This window comes from Carex rostrata, chromosome 19, assembly GCF_964058835.1.
Source record: "Carex rostrata chromosome 19, lpCarRost1.2, whole genome shotgun sequence".
NCBI lineage: Eukaryota > Viridiplantae > Streptophyta > Magnoliopsida > Poales > Cyperaceae > Carex > Carex rostrata.
The window spans coordinates 2,311,805-2,338,788 of NC_135936.1; the positions used below are offsets into that span (position 1 = coordinate 2,311,805).

The 26,984-nt window shown below is 36.9% G+C and overlaps 3 protein-coding genes and 1 pseudogene across 3 annotated transcripts; 3 read left to right on the plus strand and 1 right to left on the minus strand.

Moving 5' to 3' along the window:
- Positions 1-341: 341 nt before the first annotated feature.
- LOC144571629 (phloretin 4'-O-glucosyltransferase-like) lies at positions 342-1,980 on the plus strand. The gene has a single exon (XM_078320980.1). The coding sequence runs from the start codon at positions 1,252-1,254 to the stop codon at positions 1,834-1,836; it is 585 nt and encodes a 194-aa protein (XP_078177106.1). The 5' UTR covers positions 342-1,251; the 3' UTR covers positions 1,837-1,980.
- LOC144571628 (cyanidin 3-O-rutinoside 5-O-glucosyltransferase-like) lies at positions 409-1,096 on the plus strand (annotated as a pseudogene).
- Positions 1,981-4,216: 2,236 nt separating the features above from the next.
- Positions 4,217-6,618, minus strand: LOC144571627 (UDP-glycosyltransferase 75C1-like). Its single transcript, XM_078320979.1, has 2 exons — positions 6,197-6,618; positions 4,217-5,330 (listed from the first exon to the last, which is right to left on the minus strand). The coding sequence occupies exons 1-2, from the start codon at positions 6,510-6,512 to the stop codon at positions 4,240-4,242; spliced, it is 1,407 nt and encodes a 468-aa protein (XP_078177105.1). The 5' UTR covers positions 6,513-6,618; the 3' UTR covers positions 4,217-4,239.
- An 11,183-nt stretch (positions 6,619-17,801) lies between these two features.
- Positions 17,802-26,655, plus strand: LOC144571503 (aminopeptidase M1-A-like). Its single transcript, XM_078320826.1, is given in 23 exon segments — positions 17,802-18,225; positions 18,762-18,907; positions 19,277-19,379; positions 19,519-19,705; positions 20,393-20,486; positions 20,735-20,888; positions 21,193-21,297; positions 21,416-21,532; positions 22,137-22,250; positions 22,362-22,544; positions 23,214-23,475; positions 23,747-23,868; positions 23,972-24,069; positions 24,270-24,292; positions 24,295-24,446; positions 24,653-24,767; positions 25,369-25,436; positions 25,526-25,603; positions 25,923-25,940; positions 25,943-25,970; positions 25,973-26,001; positions 26,362-26,493; positions 26,495-26,655. Coding segments are annotated over 23 exon segments (2,619 nt in total). The 5' UTR covers positions 17,802-17,988; the 3' UTR covers positions 26,549-26,655.
- Positions 26,656-26,984: the final 329 nt, after the last annotated feature.

Here is a 26,984-nt window from a genome sequence, read left to right on the forward strand (position 1 = left end):
CTTTCTATTGATTAATTTAGAACTTAACTATTAGTTTACAAATTTAATAATTTATTGGTATATTAATACAAAAATTGTCTATATAAGGGCCCAAATTTTTTTTCCGTCCTGGGCCCCAAAATCTTCAGGACCGGCCTTGAGAATATGGTTCCGGTCTTCCAGTCTTCCATGTTCTATGATTTTTTTTTTTTTGGTCAATATATGCTGATCTTTAAAGTACATCATTCCAACGTAATACCCGTCCTCTCCCCGTACCAACAGTCACGCCACTATCACTCTATATACTCCTTACCGTGCATATATAGTCGTCGCCACGAGAAAGAAAATTTAAAAAATCCAAACGTCTCCTTATCTTCTTGATCTTCTACCCAAATATTTTTAAGACAGATCCCAAGTTACCATATCTACATGGCAATGGCATCAACAATGCAAGATCAGCACTTCCTTTTTGTCATAATACTAGGGCAAGGTCACATCAGCCCTGGCCAGAGCTTCGCCAAGCGCCTAGCCAGAGCTACTGGTGCTCGAGTCACATCCTCCACTGCCGTCTCTAACCACCGACTCATGTTCCCCTCCCTTACTAGTCCCGATGAGGAAATTACCGACGGACCAATAACCTACATACCGTACTCTGATGGATAAGATCGACCACGGATTAAAGTTGTTCGTAGATGACATAATCGATTATAATGAGAAGTTCAATCGAGTTGGCCGTGCAACCTTTTCTTCCATCTTGGACAATCTAGCTGCACGTGGCCGGCCTGTTACCTGTATCATATACAGCATGCAGATGCACTGGGTTAAAGATCTTGCGCTCGAGCGGGGCATACCAACAGCTTTTTATTGGGTTCAACCGGCTGGTATATTAGCTGTATACTACCACTATCTCCATGAGTACCGCGACTTGATCACGGCCCATGCAGATGACCCGTCGTTTGTGGTGAACCTCCCGCATTTACCCCAAATGAGGCTTAAGGACCTTCCGACCTTCTTTACAAACTCCACGGATAAAAATTGGAAGGCAATTTTCGAGATATTTCTACTGACAGTTGAATCAAACCCGGAATTGATGGCACAAAACCGATGCTTCTTATAAATACTTTCTAAGATCTAGAACCCGAGGCTCTAAAGTGCATAAAGGAGGCAGAGGTTTTGTCAATAGGGCCGGATATACCGTTGCTTGTACCTGACAGGAATGAGATCAACAAGTCTGCAAATCGTGATCTGTTCAGAGCAGATGAGAAGGGCTACATGGACTGGCTCGATACAAAACCCGACAACTCAGTTGTTTATGTGTCTTTTGGTAGTACTGCGACTATGAGCAAGAAGCAAATAGAGGAGATACAACATGGGCTGAAAGACAGTGGCTGGCCGTACTTACTTGTACTACGAAAGAACAACCGTGAAGCAGGGGTAGAATTGGAAGATGGAGAGAATAGCATGGTGGTGGAATGGTGCAACCAGGTACAGGTACTGTCTCATCCATCGATCGGCTGCTTTCTGACACATTGTGTCTGGAACTCAACACTAGAAAGTTTGTCATGTGGTGTACCGATGGTAGCTGTGCCACAATGGTCGGACCAGAACACCAATGCAAGGATGGTGGTGGAGTGGCTGGCGGGGGTTCGAGGTGAGATGAACAAAGAAGGTGTTCTGGAAGCAGAGGTGTTGAAAAGTTGTTTGGAGATGGTCATGGGTAATGGAGAGAGGGCTTTTGCGATCAGAAAGAGTTGTAACATGTGGAAGGAGAAGGCGCAGGAGGCGCTCAGTGATGGTGGGTCGTCTCATCGCAACTTTAAGTATTTCTTGGATAAAATTCTCTCTGTCAGATCCTAATTATTAAGGAAATCTTATCTGCTATTCATTTGATGAGATGTATGTAATTAAGATAAAACAGCTATTTGTATGAATAAATCTGCCTATATACTTGTAATAAATTAAAAGATAATTTTCTATGAATAATCAGCAATTCGGCATACAGTTGGGGAATGGATTACAATTACATAAGAAAATATAGATTAGTAGGTATTGTGTCTTCTACCGGGAATCAATTTTATAGGGAAACTACAATTCATGTATATGAAATCTGTGAATAAATCTGGTCATATAATCGCTGCGAACCCAGCTGGCTACCGTGATTGTCAAACTACCCTCCTGGACCCCTGGTCATACGTGACTGAGTAAAATTAGCTCTCATTGAATCAACAGAGCAATTGGAATTCGGTGCCATAGGGGTCCGTTTTGAGATCCGTGCAAAGTGAAAACTGACGACTCAGATCTAATTGAACTCAGTCAAGTATTGCACTGGATACAAATCCGTCATTGTATTGAGGGAGATCCAACCCATCTGATTGAGATCTGACTCGATATGCAAGTTGTACGGCTTGAGTAAACCAAGGTAACTGGAAATAATCTTATAAATTTTTAATTTAGGACATATATCTTTCTATTACAGAATGTTTTACGGTAATTTTGATTAACAAAGTGGGCTATTGATTCATTAAAACATGAAATATTTGCTTTGTGATTTTATATTTTAGAGTGACGAAAACCTTTTGCTCAATTATATGCTATTATACCAGCTATTGCTTATTTCATAATTTTGATAATTGAATGTTTCGCTAAGCAACATGCGTGTGTGTGTAATTTGATAATTGAACACATCTTGATGTGAAAATGGTACTAACGTTCAGAATTCCCACTTTTTAAGCTGGCTGCTGAATAAGTATGACAGTTTCAAGCAAGAACTGGTACCATGCTTCAGAATCATAGTGCACCCAAAATCTGAAGTACCAGAACTGGTACCTTGCTGAAATGGTGAATTTAGTGATTTACACCGCTCATTACGGTGCTGGGGCATACCAGTCCTTAGTAAAACGGGGCAAAATAGTAGAATTCCTTAAATAAAACCTTTGGATTTTTACATATGTCTTTCAATAATCCCCTATATATGTAAATTATTTCCCTTACAAGTCTATTAGGACATCTGTCAGATTCATTGAATGAGTAAAAGAGTACTCTGAGAATCCAAAAGATAATGGATGTTCGGAAAGTCAAAACATAGGGTGTCAGTTTATTATCAATCAGACTTTGCATGCCAGATCACTTTGAATTTTGAATTAAAGATGATGTTGGTGCCAGCTTTTGAAAATCAATTTCTGTTAATAGTAATAGACCTAGCCAGTGTCCGTCCCCCTGTTCCAGCATAATAGACACTAGCACCTGATCATGTACCTCAGCACCTCTACATGATCCACCTGGCATTCCCCTCCAGCATTTACTTGCTGCCACGAGGTTGCTCATATCCAATGGTGGAGATATAGGTGAATCAAATTACAACGCCCCCAGCCTCCCTTTTGACATCAATTTGGTTGAACAATTTAAACAATCCAGTAAGTTGAGAGAACATAAGCACAACCAACTTGACAAAAGAAATTCTTGAACTATAATAGAAATACCAAAAAAAAAATGTACTATATTTATAATACAATAAGACTGTTACCTTTTTTTTTTTTTCCAAACAGTCCTAATCATGGTATAATTAACTAAACGTGGTTTATTTTGCACTATATAATATATATGTTATCTTTGCATATGCCAAAAGAGGAACTATTACTACTGGTGCAAACTCTTCGTTAAACACAATTTGCTTAATTGCTGCCAACCTCTCGTATCTTTGTTCTTTCAATTTTTTTTTTTTTTTTGAAGGGTCAGATGGGTAGTAGCTATCATGACAATTATAGTGAATAAAGAAAACTATTACTACATTGGTTCAGCCATTAGATGATGACATCCCTAGAGAGAAGGAAAGGGTGGCTGCCAAAAAAGGCGGGTTGTCTGACGTGCTTTTGGAGAAAATTACCAAGGATTAATTAATTAAATAAACAAAGATGTGATGTGAGTGATATATAATTATTTTGAAACGAAAGAATTTTGTGAAATTTTTTGCCCGATCTAACTTCTCTTCTTTTTTGTCAAAACGTATGTTTTATACTTTTATCAATGCTGCCACTTATGGAAATCAGATCATGCACAAGATTTTACTGCGCGTGAATCATTATTTTTCCCATCTAATTCAGTTTTATTTTATTTTTATCTTCTATAGTGATGTGTGTAGTTCACTGAAATGTGGTTTCAGATTAATTTCATTCATAAGAAACTCAGCAGAATGATCAGGTACACCGAGATGGCTTATAGAATCTAGACTCAACATTAATTACTGAAATAATTAAAGACTTTCTAAATACTATTTACCAAAGCAATCAAATTGCAATCAGACGGCCCACCTTTCCTGGTTGCCTCCCTTGCTTTTTCCTTCCAAAACACTGCCATTTTACGCATCTGAGCTGCTGCTCCATCACTCATCACTACATCCAAGCACCTCATCAGTTCTTTCCTCTCCATCACACCATCTTCACTAAGTTCTGCTCTAACCCCAACTCCCCACACCTCCTCTATTAACCTTGCGTTTATTGTTTGATCTGACAAGCGTGGCGCACCAACCATGACGACACCACATGAAAGACTCTCTAAAACAGAATTCCAACCACAATGAGTCACGAAACAGCCAACTGAAGAATGAGAGAGTACCTTAACTTGATTGCACCATTCTACGACCATGCCATTTTTTGCACGTTCAAAATCAACGCCTTCAACTCTGTTATCCTTTCGTACCACCCATATATACGGCCTCCCGCTATCTTCTAAGCCATTTAATAGCTCTTCTAGCTGATCCTTTCTAACAGCTGCTAAACTACCGAACGACACATACACAACTGAGTTTTCTGGCTTGGAATCAAGCCATTGGAGGTATCCCTTTTCATCATGTCTGAAGAGTGACCCGCCGTTTCCCGATTCATTATTTTGATTGATCATCAGAGGTAATAATGGACCTATAGGAAGCATTTCTAAGTCGTTAAAGATAGCCAGCTCTTTAGCTTCTAATGCAGCAAAGGTGTTTACCAGTACAATTGGCTTCGACTTATCAGTTCTTTCTTTAAGTAGAGATTGGAATAGCTGATCAAACGAAAGGTATATAGAATGAAAAGGATCGGCTTCATCAAATGATTGAGTGACAAAGCTCGGTAGGTCCTTGAGTTTGCAAGGCCGCAGGCCCGGGAGCTCAACCAAGTAAGATGGGTCGTGACGATTTGCTTTGATTATGTCTCCATAGCCATTGTAGTAATGGTAATAAATGGCGAAGACAGTGGCGGGCTGGATCCAGTAGAGTGCAGAGGAGATTCCATGGTCACGCGCCACGTCAGCTGCCCAAGGGAGAAGGAGAGTGTGTATAACGCAAGAGACAGGGTGTCCACTGGAATTGAGATTCCCTGTAAAGAAGGAAAAATTGTAGGGAAACAATTAATTGGACAAGAAAAAAAAAATGGCTAGGAGTTACAATTATATTAGAGTTAAAATCTGTTGTATGGGATAACTCGAACTGTTATTCCAAATCTAGCCATTGATCTTCATTGAAATTCGCGCATGAAATAAATCCAAAGGTTGGAATAGGAATAACACTGTTATTCCATCTGGATAACAGCAGATTCGGATCCATTTATATTGTCCAATGGAATTTAGCCATCACTAGATTGGGGAGTTATAATAGAATTTTTGAGTTTCAATCACGGACCGTCCAATCAGAATTTGGGCTAATTCGGCCCAAGTCTGTAATGCACGGGTCACTTAAGATTCATGCTGGTATTTAATAAAAATAAAATAAAAAGGTTCATGCTAGTATATAACGAAAGCACCAGATGCAAACTCGAAAACTTTGTTAGATGATATAAATTCCCAGTTTGGGAATCACTTCGGAAATAAATCTGCTGTTAACAGGAACCTGTATTCCAATCCCAACAGTTACTATTTGTTGAGATTCGTGCATGAAAAACTTGGTTGAGATTCGCTCATGAAAAAATTGAACAGTACAATAAGGATAAGAGGGGAAATAAGAGGCTCCTTTTAATTGCTAATGACCTAGTTACTCCCTCAGTTGAGGCATGAATCCGGTGAACTCTGTTTCTAGTGGAGGAGGAGGATCAAATCAAGTTTATGTTATATTGAACGGGGATTTAATTCACGCAAAAGAGCCCCACACTTTGTAGCTCAAAATGAAATTTTCATTCAATCATTTAATTTTCCACAAGAACAGATGACACAACAAATGAAAGAGCTTCAAAATAAGTATTCAACACACCAATTATTTCCGAAAGGCTGCGAGACCCGATCTGGTTGAAATCAGACATGTACCCATTGAAGTCTGCAATCACGCCCGTGCTAGCCTCGTCATGTCCATCGGAGAAGGGAATGTATGTAATGAGTTCATCTTTGGTTTCTAAGCTGCTAGCTTCAGATAAAGAAGGGAACATGTGACGGTGAGCAGAGATTGTGGTTGAGAACGTGACATGGCTGCTGTTCTCGAGTGCGAGTCGTTTCGCCAGCTGTAGCGCTGGGTTGATGTGGCCCTGGAATGGGAAGGTTACTACTAAGAAATGCAATTGCTTCTTCTCCATCTTTTAGAATTGAAGTTTTGTTAGAAGGGAAGTTGGGGAAGTTTGAGAGATCTGCAAAGAGTGCAGGACAAACTTAATTGCTTTTTGTGGTGGGCAGTTGATGTGCTCCAGTGGTTGGTTGGAGAGAACAGTATTATTTTTTGAAAATAAATCTGCTGTAATTCTCGGGGAATTACATGACTCTATAATTCTGACCTGAACTATTAGGTTTTTTCGAGATGCATGCATGAAAACTTACTTTTATTTTCGAGAACTTTTTTGAGATCCACGCATGAAAAAATTTGAAGGGTTGATATCGGAATTTGTAATTCCTCGCTACAGCAGATTCGGACTTATTTTTCCCCTAGACCAATCATGGCAAGATTTATTTATTAATTTTGTCGATTCTCCATCTTTCTTGCTGGTACTTGAGAATTGTTGACTTACATTTACCATTATTTCAACTTTTTTAACGGACCATCGGATCAAAAGTTGAATGATTCCCATTAAAACAAAAAAATAAATAAAGATAATGTAATTAGAGTAGAATTAGGGTGTTCTTAAGTTCACCAAATTTCTTCGTGAACTTAAGTCTAAAATCCGTTAAATTAGTTTCAAATGATGAATTTAAACTGTTGAAATTCATTTACCTTACGACATATGAGTCTATATGTAAAAATTTTAAATATTCAAATTAATTTAGTATAAAATCAACCGGTCAAAATTATAATGTTAACAAATTAATTTTAATATATATATATATATATATATATATATATATATATATTTTATTATTTTGACGTGCAAAATCAAAATTGTTGCAGCAGGTGGACTCATGTAATTAAGCGTTAGTTGTAGACATTTTGTGACAGTGCATGAACTTCAGATCTGTCAATTTGTAAAATGATGCCATCTGTTATGTCAGCTATTTTAACATTTTCAGTCACGGTTTTTCCACACGAAAACGTCATGTCAGATTACGCATCTGCTGGCGTGTCATACAAAGGTGCTGCCGCTAAAATGGATTAAACGATCGCACCACAAATTTTACATATAATAAAAAAAATTTTTAAAAAAATGGGGTAACCAAAAGCTTTATTCAATTATCCCATTTGGCATTACCTAGTTACCTCATCTTACCTTCTGAAAATAAATCCCATATGACATTTGCTAGTTATCTCATCTTACCTTCTGAAAATAAATATGCTGCGATCCCGAATCCACTTAATAGTATTTTGAAATCTTTGCAATTTTGAATTATACTGTCAGAATTTTTTTTGAGAACACATTTTGAAACAACTGATATTTGTGTATACGCATCTTGAAACAGTTCAACAGCTAAATTCAAATTGCACGAATTTTAAAGTTATTGTTCACTGATCTCGAATTACAGTAAATTTGAATCCCTTAGCTTATGCTTCTCTTACCTCCACTCTATTTGCTAGTAAAGTAGTAATCGAATATTATTTACGATTACTCTTGTTTTCTTTATTAATAGTTTTACTCCCATAACTGAATAAAACATTCAGTTATCCTTTTTTTTTAATTCATTATGATTTTTTATTTTTTCTATTAAAATATTAAAAAATATATATTTTTTGGAAAATAGATGGAGTGCTATATAATTGAATTTCCTAGAAATACTATGACAAATAATTCATATTAATATTTTCAGGTATAATTTTTTGCGGTTGTAAAAAAATTAAAATATTTCTTGATGTGTTATTGAAAAAAAGTAAAAATGTTTTGAATCTGACTTATTGATCATCTCAATTCAAAAATCACTTCTGGGTATATAAAATTTTTATTGTGATCCTTCTAGTAAATTCAAATTCTAAGGTACTTCATCTATTTTGTTAGAAGTTATTTTATAATTTTAAGATTTTAGTATTTTCCTAAAATCACTCCTATAGAAATAGATAGAGTTAGAGTACCTTAGAATTTGAATTTACTAGGAGGGTCACAATATATTTTTTTATTTACCCAGAAGTGATTTTTGAACCAGGATCAATAACTCATATCCAAGACATTATTTTTTCCAATAACACATTAAGAAATATTTTAATTTTTTTTACAGCTGCAAAAATTTCTGCCTAAAAAATATTTATCCGGATTATTTGTGGTAGTCTTTCGAGTAAATTCAATTTTATAGTACTCCATCTATTTTTCAAAAAATTAAAAATATTTCTAATATTTCAATAAAAAAAATAAAAAAATCATAATGAATTAAAAAATGATAACTGAATGTTTTATTCAGTTATGAGAGTAAAACTAAAATTAAAAAAAAAAAAAAAACAAGAGTAACCGAAAATAATATTCGGTTACTAGCAAATGGTAAGGAAAAAACCCTCGAAATTCGATCACATTTTACTGAAGTGATACAAACAAATTTACAGTTTAATATTTGAGTTCAAATGATATCATCAAAAAGCGTTTTATTTTAAAAAATATATATATGATATTACCTTCCTTAATGAAACTCAAATTTCGAAAAATTCAGTTCACGTTAGAGATCAATTTATAGACTTTAGCTCTAAAAATTGATCTTTTGATTAGTGGTAAATAAAATTTCGGCCGTGTGAAAGATCATAAATTAAATTAAAAAAATTCTAGTGATTTTTTAAATTGAGGGACTTGATTCCTGTATTTATTGAAAAATAGAGTTTGACTCTATCCATGCTTAATTAAAAGGCATATCGTTATTTATGAAAATATCAATACACGATGACTAATGTGACAGTAAATATAGTCCTTCATCAAAATGTGCAAGTATATTAATCTCAACGATCTTTAAATGAACAATTGATTTTATTGATGTATCTATTAGAACTTATACTACACATTACAAAGTATATATATACATTATTAGCCTAAAGAGCTGTTGAACTATATGCTTAAAATAGAATTTAGTATCGTGTATGTGCGTTGTAACGGAAATATATTATAAGAGAAAAAAAATTCTCATCCAAAACTGCGTATTTTTATAAAAACTAAACCAATAAAAAGTTCGCCAATTTATTTTTTATTGTTGGATTAATAAAAATTGATTCCATTGCCAACCTCATGGTCATGAATGTGGCATTGGGCAATTTAAAAATGTCTGATATCATGTGCCCCAAGAGTGCTTTATTTTTCCCAAACAGGATTTTTTTTTTCAAGGAAAAAAAAAAAAAGGAATTCGTATACAGTGAGCTTTCTCCATCACAGAGACGCCTTGGCGGCCTCGGCCAGAAAAATCAATAAGAACAACTTTGTTTATCTTGCCAGAAAGTTCTTCAGCGAGGTCAAGGCCTGCTGCATTTAAGACTACCTCAGAATGTAAAAGGTAAGGGGCCTCTCAGAGTTTTTGTATTCTGGGTTGAACGGCGCTTTTCTCTTATAATGTTTGTGGCCCCCAAGTTATTGGATTTTGCAACTGTGTGATCTGTTTTGTTCAGCTGGGCCTTTTATACGGGGCTCCGAATACTGGGGTAAGATATGAACCCAACTTATTTGGACCAAAACTATTAGTAGTTTGGGTGATTTTTTATGTTAAGAATTAATTGAAAATATTTGTGACGTGTTAATTTTTTTGGGAAATTATTTTATCAAAACTTTTGTTTGTGTATAGTTATTATTTAAGAATTTTGAGTTTGTATATGTTACTCCTGATGATTTAATCATTTTAAATGACTTCATAACTAATCGAAATAATCTATTGTGCATACAATTTGCAACAACATGCTATATTGCGGCAATTTTTGTCGTACAAATTTATATATATATTTTTAAATTACTCTTGTAATAATTTGATCATGTTATTTGAAATAAAATTGTCAAATTTGGGGATTTTATACTTCAAAAATTTCCACAAATACATAATATCAATTAACATACGCGTCAATTAATGTAAAACATTACTATAATTTTATTCGCGCAATTTTTTATATATAGTTACTCAAATAATTATTTTCTGGTCAAATCAATATTTCCTTGAGTTTAATTGTTTTAGTTGACGCCGTAGTTGTATATTCGCTCCTTTTAATTTACAAGCAAGACAAAAGTACATGACAAAATCTATACCATGTCAACGAAAGCAGGGGCGACCCACTGTAGCACAGGGGGTCAGCTGCCCCCCGCTGGATTTTCAAAAATAGTACTAAAAATCTGCTTTTCGGACCTCTGCCCCTCCCTGAAATTCAAATTGCCCCCCTGTAGCCCATTCTAGAATTATAATAGACGGAACGGAGCCCATATAAACTCTGAACGAAACAAATTAGCGGAGCCCAAATAGGCGCTGATCCCAAATAGCGAAAATTAGTTGAACCAAAATGTTTTTTTTTTTAATTCAAAGGCAGAGGCTGCCAAGTTGAACCAAAATGTTGATTTTAAATTCCCTATAAATGTTGAATTGTTGATTTTTTTTCAAGTAATTTAGGATTTTTATTATATTGATTGGTATTTTTTTTTGTTATGTTGAATTGTACCCGATACGCTATTGGGTTTGAATCCGATAAGCTATTTGCATCCGATTATTGCCTCACCCTGACAAAAATCTTGCGTCCGCCCCTGAACGAAAGCAATGTTTATCTAAAGCTTGGCACGAAGCAATGTGATAAGGCCATATATAGAAGCCTCATAAAATCCTTTTTGAAAAGTCCACTTAAACAAAATCTATTAAGACCTCTATCAAATCCCGGCACTCGACCTACAAATCAAATCCACCAAAGGCCTAAACTGGGAACCGACTAAAAAGAAGTCCGGCTCGATAATCAAACTATAAAAAGCATAAACCGGGAAACCGACAAGGGAGACCCTATAAATACCCCCAAGGCTCCCTGAGAACCGGGACCGAGAGGTAAAAAAGATACGTACGAAAAGGATAGAGTAAACGTACTCACAGAATCCAGATTCGTTCCGAGGAAGACACACAGTAACCACCCACTTGACATGCGAGGACAAAGCGCCCTCGCTTAGGACTCGCTAAACCGCCAGTATGCCCTAATCTCGGGGAGCCATATGACGTATCATCCACCGTGGGGCTAACTTCCTTCCCACAAACCGAGCAAAACACGAGCACCATAGCAACCCACCCCAGACCAATTGAATCTAGCGCCAGCACACCCCACCACAACTAGATGCTAATTCCCCCAACCAAAGCAAACAGAGGAACCCCAACCAAACTAACCTGCGCCCGAGTCTGAGAATGCCATATGCTTTAATGACCGGAATAAACCACAACCAAACTAACCCGCGCCTCACCAAACCCGCCACAGCCGCAGCGGTCACTCCAGGACTCGTGACCCCAGCAGTGATTGACCCACGGTGTGCATACCCACCCCAGATTTGTTTAATATATACATACTACATAGACACATAGTGATAGTATATTATTATTATTATTATATGAAGTGGGTGAGATGAGATCAAGTCATGAGTAATGCTGTCACCTGTCCTGTATGAACCTCAAACACTGTCTTGGTAAAAAAGTCAAATGGCGAGTGGCAAATGTGCATAGATTTTACGGACCTCAATAAAGCATGCCCAATGGACCCATTTCCATTGTCAAAAATAGATCAATTAGTGGACTCCACCTCGGGACATGCGTACCTCAGCTTTATGGACGCGTTCTCAGGATATCACCAAATAAAAATGAACCGAGAAGATGAAGGAAAAATCACTTTCATCATAGACCGCAGACTATACTGCTACCGAGTTATGCCCTTCGGCCTCCGAAACGCGGGAGCCTCGTACCAGAGAATGATAAATGGTGTGTTCGGCCACCAAATCGATAGAAACATGGAAATATATGTCGATGATATGCTAGTTAAGAGTATGTTAGAAACATACCACATCCGGGATCTCCGGGAGACATTCAAAACGTTGAATAGTGCGAACATGAAACTCAACCCAAAAAAGAGTTTCTTGGACTCACGGGGGGGGGGGGATTCCTAGGGTTCATGGTATCAAAAAGAGGAATAGAAATACACCCTTCAAAATCCCAGCCCATAATTGACATGGCACCCCCGAGAAACATAAAAGAATTACAAGCGCTGACGGGGCGCCTTGTGACACTCAACTGATTTATCACAAAGTTCGGAGAGTATGTCTCCCATTCTTCAAAGCTATGTGAAAGTTAAATAGATTCGAGTGGACGAAAGAATGCACGAAGGCTTTTGAACAAATCAAAGCATACTTCCTAAAACCCTCGTGTTTGAGTAGACCATTGTTCGGAGATGAACGAATAGTATACCTGGCTGCCACGGGACATGCAGTTAGCGTTGTACTAGTTTGTGAAGGAAAAGACAAGCAGTCACTGGTTTATTTCGTCTCACACGTATTAAGGAACGCTGAAACTAGGTATCCCCCTTTAGAGAAGGCCGCATTTGCCCTGGTTGTGGCACCACGCAAGCTAAGGCCATACTTCCAAGCCCACGCCATCAAAGTAACAACGGAGGTCCCACTTAAAATAGTCGTGACAAACTTTAGCTGTTCGGGATGACTACTGGTCTGGGCGCTAGAGTTGTGCGAATTCAACATCACCTACCACCCCCGCACAGCCTTAAAATCACAAATCTTCGTAAATTTCATCACAGAGTACTCAGCACCCAGCGAACCCCCTCCAAACAATTGGATAGTGCATGTTGACGGAGCGTCCTCCCAAAATGGTGCTGGGGCGGGAGTTTCCCTAACCGGACCAAGCGAGGAAATCCTAAACTACGCACTACACTTCACGTTCAAAAGCACCAACAACATGGCGGAATATGAGGCCATGATAGCGGGACTAAATATAACCGGGGAGATAGGCGCCCGGGAAGTATGTTTAAGCAGCGACTCCCAGCTGGCTGTACGACAAGTAAACAATGAATTAAGGGTAGTAGACGGAAAGTTGACCCGTTACTGCCAACTGTTACAAGAAATGAAGCAATCCTTCGAAAAGGTAGATATCATCCATATCACTCGAAATAATAACTGCCAAGTCGATGCCTTATCCAAACTCGGTGCGGCCGGGAACCTTGACAGACAAAAACCGGTTATCATTTTAGAAATTATGGAACCAAGCATCAAGGGACGAACGCTAGAAATGTTTCCCGTTGAAGGTGAAAAAAAACTTGGTACACCCCAATGTGGGATTTCCTTACCATGGGTGTATTACTAGAAGATAAGCTGGAAGCAAGGCGTATCGAACGAATCGAACCCATGTACGCAATTTATGCCAACTAGCTCTACAAGAAAGGGTATTCCAGGCCCTGACAAAAATGTGTCCGGGAAGAGAAGGCTTTAGCTCTATTGAACGAGACGCACACGGGGCTCTGTGGCAGCCACCAAGGGGCCAAGACTCTCACCAAAAGGATCCTTAGGGCAAGATTCTACTGGCTCACCATGAAGACGGACGCGGCTAGTCTTGTGAGAAAATGCAAGAACTGTCAGTACAACAACAAACTATCGAGAATCCTCCCTTACTATAGAATCTCGATCACAGGAGCATGGCCGTTTGATTTATGGGGGATCGATATTGTGGGGCCTTTTCAACCGACAGTGCTACAATACAAATGGATCATCGTGACCGTGGAATATTTCACGAAGTGGGTGGAAGCCGAAGCACTGTCAATCATTAACTCCCAGGCAACCAAGAAGTACAACTCGTTAAAACAGCACTATACTTCGAAACAAGGTTTACCTAGGAAACAATTATATATACGAAACAACATGTGCTTTCCTACTATAGTTCTTCGTAGTCCCAATCTTTTGAACATTGCGAATACATGATAAGAAAGTTAAAAATTTCAACTTTTTATAACTCTGACTTATTACATACTCACCCGGGACACGCCCCGGACCGCTTCTATGACATGATATTAAACTACATCTTCTGAATTGATAACCCGTGACTTTAAGGCACCCCCTCTTAAAAACCCAATATACACCTTCTGAGTTCTGATAAAAACGAGGAGTCAAACCTCGAAAACACAAAACGCTGTTAAAATCAACGGGAAAAGTTGGCATCAGAATACGAAAAGACCTGCACCACAATTAATGTAACGGACTAATGCGTTTTACTGACGATGGGCTCACAAAATTTAATACGACACAATGAATTCGCCCCTATAAATACCTCCCAAATACACCCCTCAAAGGCACATACTTATCATTTTTCTTTTCTTTTTTCTAAACTCAGAAAGGACCACATCATGCCTTTCAAGCAGACCAAACGATTCGCTCACAAAAACAAACAAACAAGAATGGATCCTGGGGCATCCACCTCGTCTCCACAAAATCAGCACCCATTTTTCCCTCCCGAAATACCATGACACCTATCCCCGGAGAATAGAGCAGCATTAAAAAGAGTCTTTCCCAACTCACTCGACTTAATGCTGAAAAATGAAAATGTCCGGATTGGAGAGCTCATCGATAATGCCCTTTGGATTATTCAGTGGGCCAGGAAAGATGACATCAACAAAGAAGATGACATCGACTGGGAGGACTTGGAGCGTAGTAGCTTCGACGAAGCCGCAGGGGTGACTCCGAGATCCAGGCCTTAAGACTGTTACGGAGTTCAGCTCGATGTTTGTCTCATCTGCGAAAAAATAGACGTTAGTACTCGCCTAAACACTTGCGAAACTTGTTGCACAAAGGCACACACTTCATGCTTAAAGTAGATCACCCAGCAAGACCCTTATGGATCAGGGCATTCCCATTGGCAATGCCCTAACCATGACTTACTTCCGCAACTCAGGTGGTAGGGCATCCTCATACCGTCTTCTCCTATTAATCCCATCTTAGCCCAAGACTTTTTGCCGAGCATGGGAACCATAATGCAAGCCGAATATCTTCCGCCTGTGACTTTTGTTCTAGGCTAATAGTTTTATCAAACTACTTTTGTTGTAGGCACTAAAGATGTAAATACAAATATTATGAATTTATATATCTTTCCTCTGCATTTCTTATACGAGTTCTTACCTAAGTTCTTACCTTACTTTATTCCGGGTTTGCTTTCCGACATCAAAACACAAGAATAAAAGCCTTCCTCCTCCGAAACACGATAAAAATAAATAAAACGAAAAACCTAACTTAACATATTCCAAAACCATGATCAAAACCTAAACCTAGATGTATGCATACTATTTATCATATTCTCTCCTTTTTTTCACATTCAAACATAAATCCAACGTAAAGAACCTACGACATAAGCCAATAAATGTAACACACAAGCCACAAACTCGGGGCTAATTCTCCGGAGTCAGACCCGAACAAGATACTTAACCAGAAGCAAATCTAGGCAAAAGGCTCAAACTTAAGAACTGAAACACCAAAAGATAGATCTTAGAGTAAAAGACTAATGCGCGATAACAAACTAATAGAAACCAAAAGAGTCATTTTAATACATTCCGGCTTCGGGGGCTAATGATAAGGCCATGTATAGAAGCCTCATAAAAGCCATCCTGAAAAGCCCACTTAAGCAAAGCCTATTAAGGCCTCTACCAAATCCCGGCACCCGGCCTGTAAATCAAACCCACCAAAGGCCTAAACCGGGAAACCGACTGGGGAGGCCCTATAAATACCCCCAAGGCTCCCTAAGAACCGGGACCGAGAGGCAGAATAGACACGTACGAAAAGGATAGAGTAAATGTACCCACATAATCCAGATTCGTTCTGAGGAAGACACACAGTAACCACCCACCTAACACGCGAGGACAAAGCCTCCCTGCTTAGGACTCGCTAAACCGCCAATATGCCCTAATCTCGGGGCGCCATAGAACGTATCATAATGCTTATCATTCGTGGTGCCTGAGATTCTGAGGTGACAAACAACACTAAAAAAAATGAAAATAAAAATTATATATGAAATGACACAGAGTCGTCCGTAAGAAAGTCATTCAACTGATTACTTCTTCTGTGATAATTTTCTCTCTCTAAAATTTAGCAATTTATTAAGTTCAATAAATATATATAAAGACAAATATATAAAAAACGAATTGCAGTGACGAAGTACGTCCCCTTTTTTTTTCTGGTAAATGGTATTAGGATTATAGTTTTGTTTTTTGGCATATAAAAAAAACTATATTTATTAAACAATAGCAAGATAGTAGATTGGTAGGGGTGAACACAGTGTATAATATTTGATATGTATTTGATACGTATTTGAAAAGTTAGATATGAATAAAAATCTATGTAGATAGAGATACATGTATTGTTTTACGTTTCAATTATCCGTATTCAAACAATAGATGCATACTATATAGTTTAATATATATTATTAAAAACTTGTATTATTCATTATTATAATTAGATAAATATTATGAATATTAATATTGTTTAATAATATTTATATATTTTTAAATTAAAATCCGATTGATTCATACTAGTCTAATATTCAATCCATATCTAAAAAAATAAAAACGGATATGTATATGATTTTGCCACTAGTCTCTTTGTATCCGATCCATTTTCACCCCTAATTGTAGAGACCGAGTTTTCATAGTATGGATAAAATTTTGTATTAAATTTAATATAATTTGACCATACTTGGTTATCGTTAGGTGCTAGTAAAATTGAACTATTAATTTTTCAACTCGTTTTATTGACAATCAATTTTTTTTCAAATTATATCAAATTTAATGCATAATTAATTTAAACTATCCAGATAACATTTGTAATTTGATCCCTCTTTTTCAAATTTGACTTGTTACGATTGCCAATATAATCCATTCCTTGTGTAATGTTAACGAATCAGTTACTTGTCATAACTAATTGTGTTCAGTAAACTCAATATTTAAAATAATAAAAGTAAATATTCATTAAAATATAAGATTAGTAGGTAATGAGGTAGATAGTCAATTTCAATCAATTCTCTAAATCCTCTATTAGGCCTATAAGCTCGATTAAAAATAGTATTTTTTTTAATAGTACTATCTGCTTTAGATAATATTTATCATATGCCCAACCCAGAGGAATTCGTATCCTCTGAGATATCTTAAACTTTGCGTGATTTTATGAAAAATCCCAACCGTTTAAAGACGTTCTCCACGAATCTCAATGCAAACAAAATACTGATCCCCTACATCATCCCCGAGTAGGCACCAGACACGTCGGCCACGCAAAAGTTGAGATATCTCAGAGGATACGCACTCAACCCGAAATTCCACGAGTCCCCATCATCTGCATTAACTCAAAAGAGCATCTTTTGAGTTAACGCATCTTGACCGTCTAATTTTAAACGGAGCCAATCCGACCGCAGATAATAATTCAGAAGCCCTTTAATATTAGTGTGGATCTAGTTCGCACGGATCTTAAAACTTATCGGACGGTCAAGATGCATTAACTCAAAAGATTCTTTTTGAGTTAATGCAGAGGATACGGATTCAAAGTTTCACAGAAAATAGAAAATTGAAATGTTGTTGAATCGTGGAAAAATAAAACACTTCAAAGAAAAATCTTGCTAAGAACATCTATAAATACAGACGAGGCAATTAGGCAGGGACTGAAGAAACAAAAATATAAGAGAGGGGAGAGAGAAATGGCGTCGGAGCAAAGCGTCGAGCAGTTCAAGAGCAAGGCAAGGCTGCCTGATTTCGTCGTACCGAAGTTGTATGATCTCTTCCTCAAGCCCGACCTCTCTTCCTCTTGCAAGTTCACCGGAGCCGTACAGATCGCCGTCGACGTGGTCGCACCCACGCGGTTCGTGGTGCTCAATGCGTCTGATCTGTCGGTCGAGGATGGCTCAGTCTCTTTCAAGAAGGAGATGTCTTCGCAGGTTATTTCTATCCCCTTTTTAATCGATTTCAACTATTTTGATTTTTGACTAGGGAAAAAAAAAAAACAGTGGAGATGTGTCAATCAATCATCACCGAGTAATGCTCCTGAGAGTAGCTCTTTTTCTTTTTCTTTTTAATGTAGTACAATTGTTAGGTTTCAGTTCTAAAGATAGTTCCTCCATCAGTAACATTAGGCTGGATTTTTTTCCTTCTTCAAAAGAAAAGGATTTGGATTATTAACTATATGTCAAACTAAAGACCAATGTTGGCTTTTCAGTCTCATAAACCCTATTCAAATTTAAAAAGAAATTTTTATTTGTTTCCTTCTTTTAATTTAAGTATATGAAATTCGAGGATTGTTAGATATTTTTTCTTTTATTTGGACCTTTTAACCTGAACAAAAATGTGATAAGAATTATAATTGTGTGCGCGTGATTAGTTTGTTATCAAATGATTTATGCCTCTCAACTTTAAACAGCAAAATGAACATTGCTACTTAACAAATTATTAAGTTAAAATTTATTCCTTATTACAGGAGCTTGTTCCTGTGGATATTGTAACAGTAGAAGAGGACGAGATACTGATAATCCGGTTCAATGAGGTTCTTCCTCTTGGCGATGGAATTCTCTCGATTGGGTTTCAAGGAACCTTAAGTGATAAGATGAAAGGCTTCTATAGAAGGTTATTTATTTTTCCTTTTTTTTTTTTCTTGCGTACCCATGTTAAGTATCCAACTATGCTCCCAAAAGAATCTACGGAGCATCACTTATTTACCAAAAGCTTAAGAAATAACACTCCTACTAAGACATCAAAATGACCATTATTCTGGTCCTGTTTTTTCTTCACATAAATGATTGACGAGGTTGGTCGGTGATTTCGTATGATGAACAATTTCGTCTCAGGTTTCCTAAAGCTGCTTGAGATGTTTTCATTTATGAAGCTAAACAAAAAGTTTGCTTCTCATTCTTGGAGATGTTTTGTTTAGAAATGCTTGTTTACTCATTTTTCAATATTTTGTTTGTTTTCTCCCTTTTTTTCTTTCAATTATAGTGTCTATGAGGATAATGGTGAGAAGAAGAACATGGCTGTGACCCAGTTTGAGCCGGCTGATGCACGCTGCTGTTTTCCGTGCTGGGATGAGCCTTCTTTTAAGGTTCTTTTGTATTTCTCTTTCTGAATCCTTGTATTATGATGTCTTCAACATTCTGGGGTAGAAAATGCTGATTAAAATTTGCATATATCTTCTATTATTTTTAAATTTTAAGTTTTTATTACTACCACATATTGTATAGGCTAAATTCAAAATCACATTGGAAGTGCCGTCTGAGCTGGTAGCACTCTCAAATATGCCAGTAATTGAAGAAAAGAAAAATGGTCCCTTGAAAACACTGTATTTTCAAGAATCGCCTATTATGTCGACCTATTTGGTGGCGGTGGTTGTTGGCATGTTTGACTACGTAGAAGCCCAGTCAACTGATGGTATGTTGTTTGTGAAATTTGGAGATAATTTGTTCACCCAAAGGACCTTTAACTTGAGCATTAAAATATGCAGCGATTGCTATTGCTTTCTAAGATTTAAAAGGATTTGAACAAATACAGACCATTCATAAAAAATTCAGAAAAAAATGAAAATGTTCTCATTTAGCATAGTTGACTGTTAAGCCACTATAGCAGATAGCTGCTTTAGTGGTCCACTATAGCTGTCTTAGCTGTATTTTTTTCAGTTTTCTTCAGTCACATAGTGTCCGATTTAGCATGCTATATAGTACCTTGGAATAAGCAATTTTGTCGCATTTGACATTTCCCTTGCTGGTTGATAATTTGACATCTAGAAGCTTACATGAAGTTCAAATTGTGTATTTTGTTTGTGTTACCTTGCAATACTTGGTTGCTTTTGGAAATCAACATGGCAGAACATTGTTAATTTTCGGCAGACCTGAGTGGAGAGCAGATCCCAAAAGTATGTAGTTTTGATTGTATAACTTCAAATATTGTAGTTGATACACTTCTAAATAATAACATATCTAAAGAGGGGATGGGGTCTTGTGAGTCTTGGGACCCTATTAAAGATAATATGCGAATACAGTAAGGATGATTATTGTTTTTTACTCAAAACTTGCAATTATTGCAATTTCCTTACCTTTTCATGTTTATCTTTGTTGGCAGGGATTGCAGTTCGTGTGTACTGTCAGGTTGGTAAGAGTGACCAAGGAAAATTTGCCCTCGAAGTTGCTGTCAAAACTTTGGATCTTTACAAGGAGTATGATTTAATTAGCCTTTGTTGACTAGTAGCTACTGTCTACCATTTTTTCATATAATATTGCTTATACAAATGTTCATAATAGCCACAATATATCGTCTATGTTTTCTGTTCTGAAATATAATATCAATTAAGATCCGAAAGATCTTTAAAGGGAGTGCATCAACTAGCATCTATTTTATGATTAATCACCTGATCCATCGCTCAGCCAATCACAAGCATCTAATCTATTACGTGTTAAAATTCAGCTACTTCGCAGTACCTTATCCACTACCAAAGCTGGACATGGTTGCAATTCCTGATTTTGCTGCTGGTGCAATGGAGAATTATGGGTTGGTCACTTACAGAGAAACTGCTCTCTTATTTGATGACCGCCATTCAGCTGCCTCAAACAAACAAAGGGTGATTTTTAGAATACCTTAAAATCCTGACATGATTAATTAGATTTGCTTTGATTATGATTTTACACAATGCACTTTATAATAAAGTTTTGAGATACTATTTAATTTTAAATTCTTTGTGGTATTTTATCAGGCTTTAATTGCTGGTTATCAACTCTAAAATAAGATACCACAAAAGCTTAGACCCATTTACAAAATGCAAGTTGAAAGTGTTATGCAGTTGGAAAAATGGGTGGAAATCTTTGAAACTTTTAAAAATTAATGGATGGACTGCAGTTCATTCCTCATGTTCTCTCTGTGTGCAGGTTGCAGTAGTTGTAGCACATGAGTTGGCACACCAGTGGTTCGGTAATCTTGTTACAATGGAATGGTGGACTCACCTGTGGCTTAATGAGGGTTTCGCGACTTGGGTAATCATTTATGGGCTTTTGACATGCTAATTTTGAATTTTTGTTGTGGTCATTCTTATTAAATTAGTTATACAGCATGCACTTATTGCACTGAAATTTTATATATTTGCTATTGCAGGTGAGCTATTTATCGGCTGATTCTATCTTTCCTGAATGGAATGTATGGACCCAATTTCTTAGTGAGGCTACTAGTGGGTTAAGGCTGGATGCACTTGATGGATCACATCCTATTGAGGTAATACATGCAATTTTACTCTTCCTGTAGATATAATGTAATTGGGTCAAAGTACTCGTGCTTTTGGCTTGGGTTCGCTTCTGGCCTGATATTGTGGCTGATTGTATGGCAATCCTTGTAAAGCGAGGAATCATTGTTTTTATTGGGTTTCGGTGTGCTTTTTTGTTCTTGTTATTGGTTCCTTGCAATGATCTTTCCAAATGTTTTGGTTAGATACTATGTTAGCAACACGTACTTCACATTTGAACTCAAAGAGATAAACAGGTTTAATTTCAATGCTCCAATAACTATTAATCTCATGCCCATCCTGATGCTTACTCTACTCTCCTTGTTGTGACTGACCCAGCTTACCAGCTTGACAAACTTAACCTTATATATCTGTGACTTACCTGGTAGCACCTCGTACACTTTCCTATGAGTTAATAGCCCTATCTTGGTAGGTATAAGCTTACTTGGGATAAAATCCTTGCTTCTATACGTGTATCCATACTTCCGCTCATCTGCCTGGTGACTCTGACAAACATATAAAAATTAAGCTGGAGTCTTAAAGCATAGTTGTTATATTTATGTCTTGCCTTAAACATTTTGTTTTCCTTCTTTTCAGGTCGAGATCAATCATGCTAGTGAAATAGATGAAATATTTGATGAGATCAGCTACAGGAAAGGCGCTTCTGTCATTCGCATGTTGCAGAGTTACCTTGGTGCTGAAACCTTCCAGGTATGCTATCTAACAGCTACTGCTATATTGTGTTTCAACTTAACAACCAAAAGAGAGAGGGAGAGAGGTTTTACCATGTCCCAAGCTAATTTTTAGTTTCTAATTTGATAGAAAGCATTGGCATCATATGTGAAGAAGTTTGCTTATTCAAATGCAAAAACAGAAGACTTATGGGCTGTTCTAGAAGAAGAGTCAGGCGAACCAGTTAAGAAAATTATGAGCTCTTGGACAAAGCAAAAAGGCTACCCAGTTGTTTCAGTGAAAAAATCTGACGGAAAGTTGGAATTGGATCAGGTACCTTATATTATGAATCTTAATTTTTGTTTCAACTACCTTGGCGTTGCAAGAAGAAGATTTAATGCATATGTAGTTTCTTTTTTGCTACCCTTAAATTACATGCCAAATTTAAAATGATTACCATTATGAATTTTGGTTCATGGGCCTCATGACTTACTTGGGGCTTAAAACAATAATTTCTGCAAAAGGAAAGCAAAACATTTCGAGAATCCAAGTATTTGTGGAGCGTCAATTTCAAACCATGCCACTAGTTGGGGGGGGGGGGGGGGGGGTTGAATGGAGCAAACTTGGATTGGATAATTGTTGATATTATATTTGTCCTTGTATCTTTGGTTTTTGTTTTTCTGGATACAGTTATGGATAATATAATGTCCAATAGATATGCATTTGGGTGTATTAAATAAATAAATATATGGAGGCAAAACAGATATTTAATCCAGATACCAATGTGCACATGGTTCCGAATCCAGATATTTAATAGCCATTTTGCTTGCTTAATAGGTATTAGAAATAAAATACTAAATGAAATTATGAATTATTTTCAAGCACTTGTTGGGTTTATCCACTTCATCTGTTATATGGTCTGTAAAATATAATTTTTCAAAGGAAGCTTGAGCATCTTATGTAGCTTCATTATTGTTCTCCTTATTCTTTTCTTTTCTTCAGACTCAATTTTTGTCAAGCGGAGCAACAGGAAATGGGCAATGGATAGTTCCAGTTACTCTATGCTGTGGTTCATATGATGTTCAGAAAAAGTTTTTGATGGAAGATGTACATTCCAAGGTTGATCTAACAGATCTAAGCGGCAGCTGGATAAAGCTAAATGCAAACCAAACCGGATTTTACCGGGTCAATTACGACGAAGAACTTGCATCAGGGCTTAAACTAGCTATTGAATCCAAGCAATTGACAGCCTCGGATAGATATGGTATTTGAATTTGTTTATAATACATAAATTTGATTAGTACCCTGAAAACTCGTCGGGTAAACATAATGATGGGTTTCGTTTGAGTTTATGCAGTGGTGCAAAGTTCTGCACATGCCTTATGCAATATTGCCTTCTCTTTTACTTTTGTCACTTGAATGCAGAAGAAGTTCCAAACAAACTCATATATTTCCTTTGGTTCAATTGTGCAAATATCAAAAACCAACAAGGGCAGTAATATGATACTTATCTACTTCCTTTTGGCGATGTATAGGTGTTTTGGATGATTCCTACGCTTTGTGTATGGCATGCAAGCAAAACCTGTCTGGTTTAATTTCTCTCTTGGCTGCTTATAGAGAGGAGTCTGAATACACTGTGCTGTCACACATCATTGGAGTGCGTATCCTTCTCAAATTTCTTTAATTTATTTTCAACGAACAGAATACCGTTACCTGCTATTTATATGTTTGTTGTTTGATTATGCTCTGTGGCTGGACAGATAAGTCTGAAAATTGTTTCTATGGTTGCTGATGCTGCTCCTGAGTTGCTAGCTGACATTAAAGAGTTCTTTACTAGCCTTCTTCAACCCTTTGCATTGTAATTTTCTTTCGTCTTTTTTTGTTACTTGTTTTTCGATTAAATTCCTTTTACATTTAAGTTTTCTTGAACAACAAATTTGTTTTATCTGCCACTTTTTATTGCCATTGCATGTCATTTTACTTGGTTGCTCACTGAGTCACACTTTAAATGCTCGACTTTTAGTGGTTTTTCACTTTTGTATGTACTATTTTAAATAGGAAACTTGGTTGGGACCCAAAGAAGACGAGAGCCACTCAGACGCAATGCTAAGAGGCGAACTGTTAACAGTTCTTTCTGAGCTAGGGCACACTGACACAATAACTGTGGCACTAAAACGATTCAACGCCTTTGTGGAGGACAGAGACACTTCTCTTCTTCCTCCAGATACTCGCAAGGTATAAAGTTAATTTATATTTAATTTGTTATTTTTCTACATCTATGGTGAATCCATACCGAGTAGGATCTCCTTTTGGCCACCTTTTTAAAGTTCCTTTTTGTCCATTTACTTCTTATTGAGGATTATTACCTGGAAACATTAAGCTCGGGTAGTACCCTTCCATTTATCAAATTGCATACTGACAAACTAAATTTGCTATCACAGGCTGCATATGTTGCTGTAATGCAGACAGCAAACAGTTCAAACAAATCAGGGTTTGAATCTCTTTTGAGGGTATATCGTGAAAGTGATCTCAGCCAGGAGAAAGTTCGCATTTTAAGTATGTTAGACCTTCTAGCTTAATGCTGCATTTTTTTATTTAATTTTGGGGGTTGGTCCATGGAGTCTTGTATTGATCCGGACAGGTGCACCGACAAGGAACTGTTTTGACTGACATGTTAGTGATGGGTTCTTGCAAGGTTTCTTGTCTCAAAGCACGGTCGCTTCAGGTTCAGGTTGGGTTGATAGGAAATGACCTTGTTAAGTGTGCTCTGTTAATATTTGTATACACAAAAGGCTCTAGTATTTTAATATAGAAAGATGCAGTGGAAAACGAAAGAGGAAACAAAGGGGATAAATGTCCAACATTTGTGCAAGGTGTGATAAATGAGTGCAAGATATGCTGCCCTGTAAAAGTGATCTGACATGGAGATTAAGAGGTCAGGTAGATGCAGGATTCTGTTATGTGTAGGCAGGTTGGGCTGATAAATTGTTTCTCATTAAAATAATCTCTGATGTTACTTGGCCCACTGCTATCATTGTTTAACCATTCTACTTGCAAACACTAGAAATGCTGCCTCAAACGCCAAAAAGGTTTTATCACATGTCGAGAAACATTTCTGCTTGTTATTTTATTTGTAATATTCTATATGGTGCCCTAGGTGCTTTGGCAAGTTCTCCAGACCCAACTGTGGTTCTTGAGGTCCTCAACTTTTTACTCACTCCTGAGGTAAGTTGTGTGCATTCTTGTTTTCTTGAACCACAACGTATTACTTTCCTCCATTTTTTTTATCCTGTTTCATGATTTTCATTATACAGGTGAGGAACCAAGATGTTGTCTATGGACTTGGTGAAATTAGCATTGAAGGTCGTGATGTTGCATGGACTTGGCTGAAGGTATGAATACTAAATAATAACTAGCAAAATTTCTTCAGTCTTAATTTTTTATCAAACTACTTGATTTGTATCCCATTTCAACTCAAGCTAATCTATTTTTTCGAAGTCATTTTTCGAAGTCATTCGGGAATGTGTTTGTGTACAAAATGCAAGTGTTATTGTCAAGCCTTCTGTAATATGGCATTGCGTCAATTGTCAAATAGAATAATCTAAAAGATTATGTAAATAGGAAACATCATAACTAATCCAAGATTATTTGTTGTTACTTATTTGATCTCTCTCTTTTGATTCTTATACAACCTTCTCTTGTTAACTGCAGGATAACTGGGAATATATTTTCAGAAAACTTGGGGTTCAGGGTTTTTGATAACCGCTTCATCACTTACATTGTATCGCTGGTAAGTACAAGTCTTATTTTAAAGAGAATAACAATGATTAGCTTTGTGTCAACTATTTATCTAGAGACAATTTTACAAGACAATCAAATTTAATTTGAGGTTTGATGAATTTTTATTCATGTCTGAAATTCCAGAACTGATCAAGCACTTCAAAACAAAAAGAAAAAACATTACATGTTTATGCAGCATAAGCTGCATACAAGATATGCTTTTTAAGTCTATGGGAAGTTATGGTTTCACTTGGCAATTATAATGACAATTGATCAAAAGAACATATAATTCATTTTTCATTTTTTCTTTTATAATTTATGCTCAATGGTTCTTCAAATATATTTACAAATTACTCTTGGATGGTTGCAGTTCACCTCTGATGAGAAAGGAAATGAGGTAGAAGAATTCTTTGCTACCCGTACCAAGCCATTTATTGCTAGAACCATAAAGCAGAGCGTTGAGCGGGTTCGTATCAACGCAAATTGGGCCCGCAACATCAAGAGCGGACAAATCCCTTGGGGATGTTGTCAATGAGCTGTTAGTGCACAAAGTGTAATGTGAAATATTGCACTGTTATCAAGGAAATCTCTGTTGGAAATTCGAATTTTATACAACTCTTCTTTCAACTTTTAAGACTTCAAAGTTCTTGGCGTTCAATCAAAATGTATTCTGTGTTTTCTCTTTTTCCGGTTGTCATGTTTGTGATGAATTAGGTGGAATAGTAGCTGAGTTTGCACTTTGTCGCATTTTGGTTGGTAATTTTAAGAACGTTAATCAATAATCTTCATTGAGAATGAGAATGTTACTGCTGCAGGTATGGTTGGATGGGAAGTGGGATTAGCTAGAATAGCGACTAAACTCAGAATTTGAGAATAGGGTCAACCTTTCTTTTTGTAGGAATAGAGAATAGTGAGTTAACCCGAGCTATTCAAGCTATTCTTTCATCCAACTTTCCATTCAAACATAGAACAGCAAAACAATTTGTTTGCTAA

Bases quoted from the DNA above. Each gene is read 5' to 3' on its own strand.
- LOC144571629 (XM_078320980.1), top strand. From the start codon at position 1,252: ATGGACTGGCTCGATACAAAACCCGACAACTCAGTTGTTTATGTGTCT.
- LOC144571627 (XM_078320979.1), bottom strand. From the start codon at position 6,512: ATGGAGAAGAAGCAATTGCATTTCTTAGTAGTAACCTTCCCATTCCAG. The intron at 5,331-6,196 runs GTGTGTTGAATA...CCTTCTTTACAG, and splicing joins CAGCCTTTCGGAAATAATTG to GGAATCTCAATTCCAGTGGA.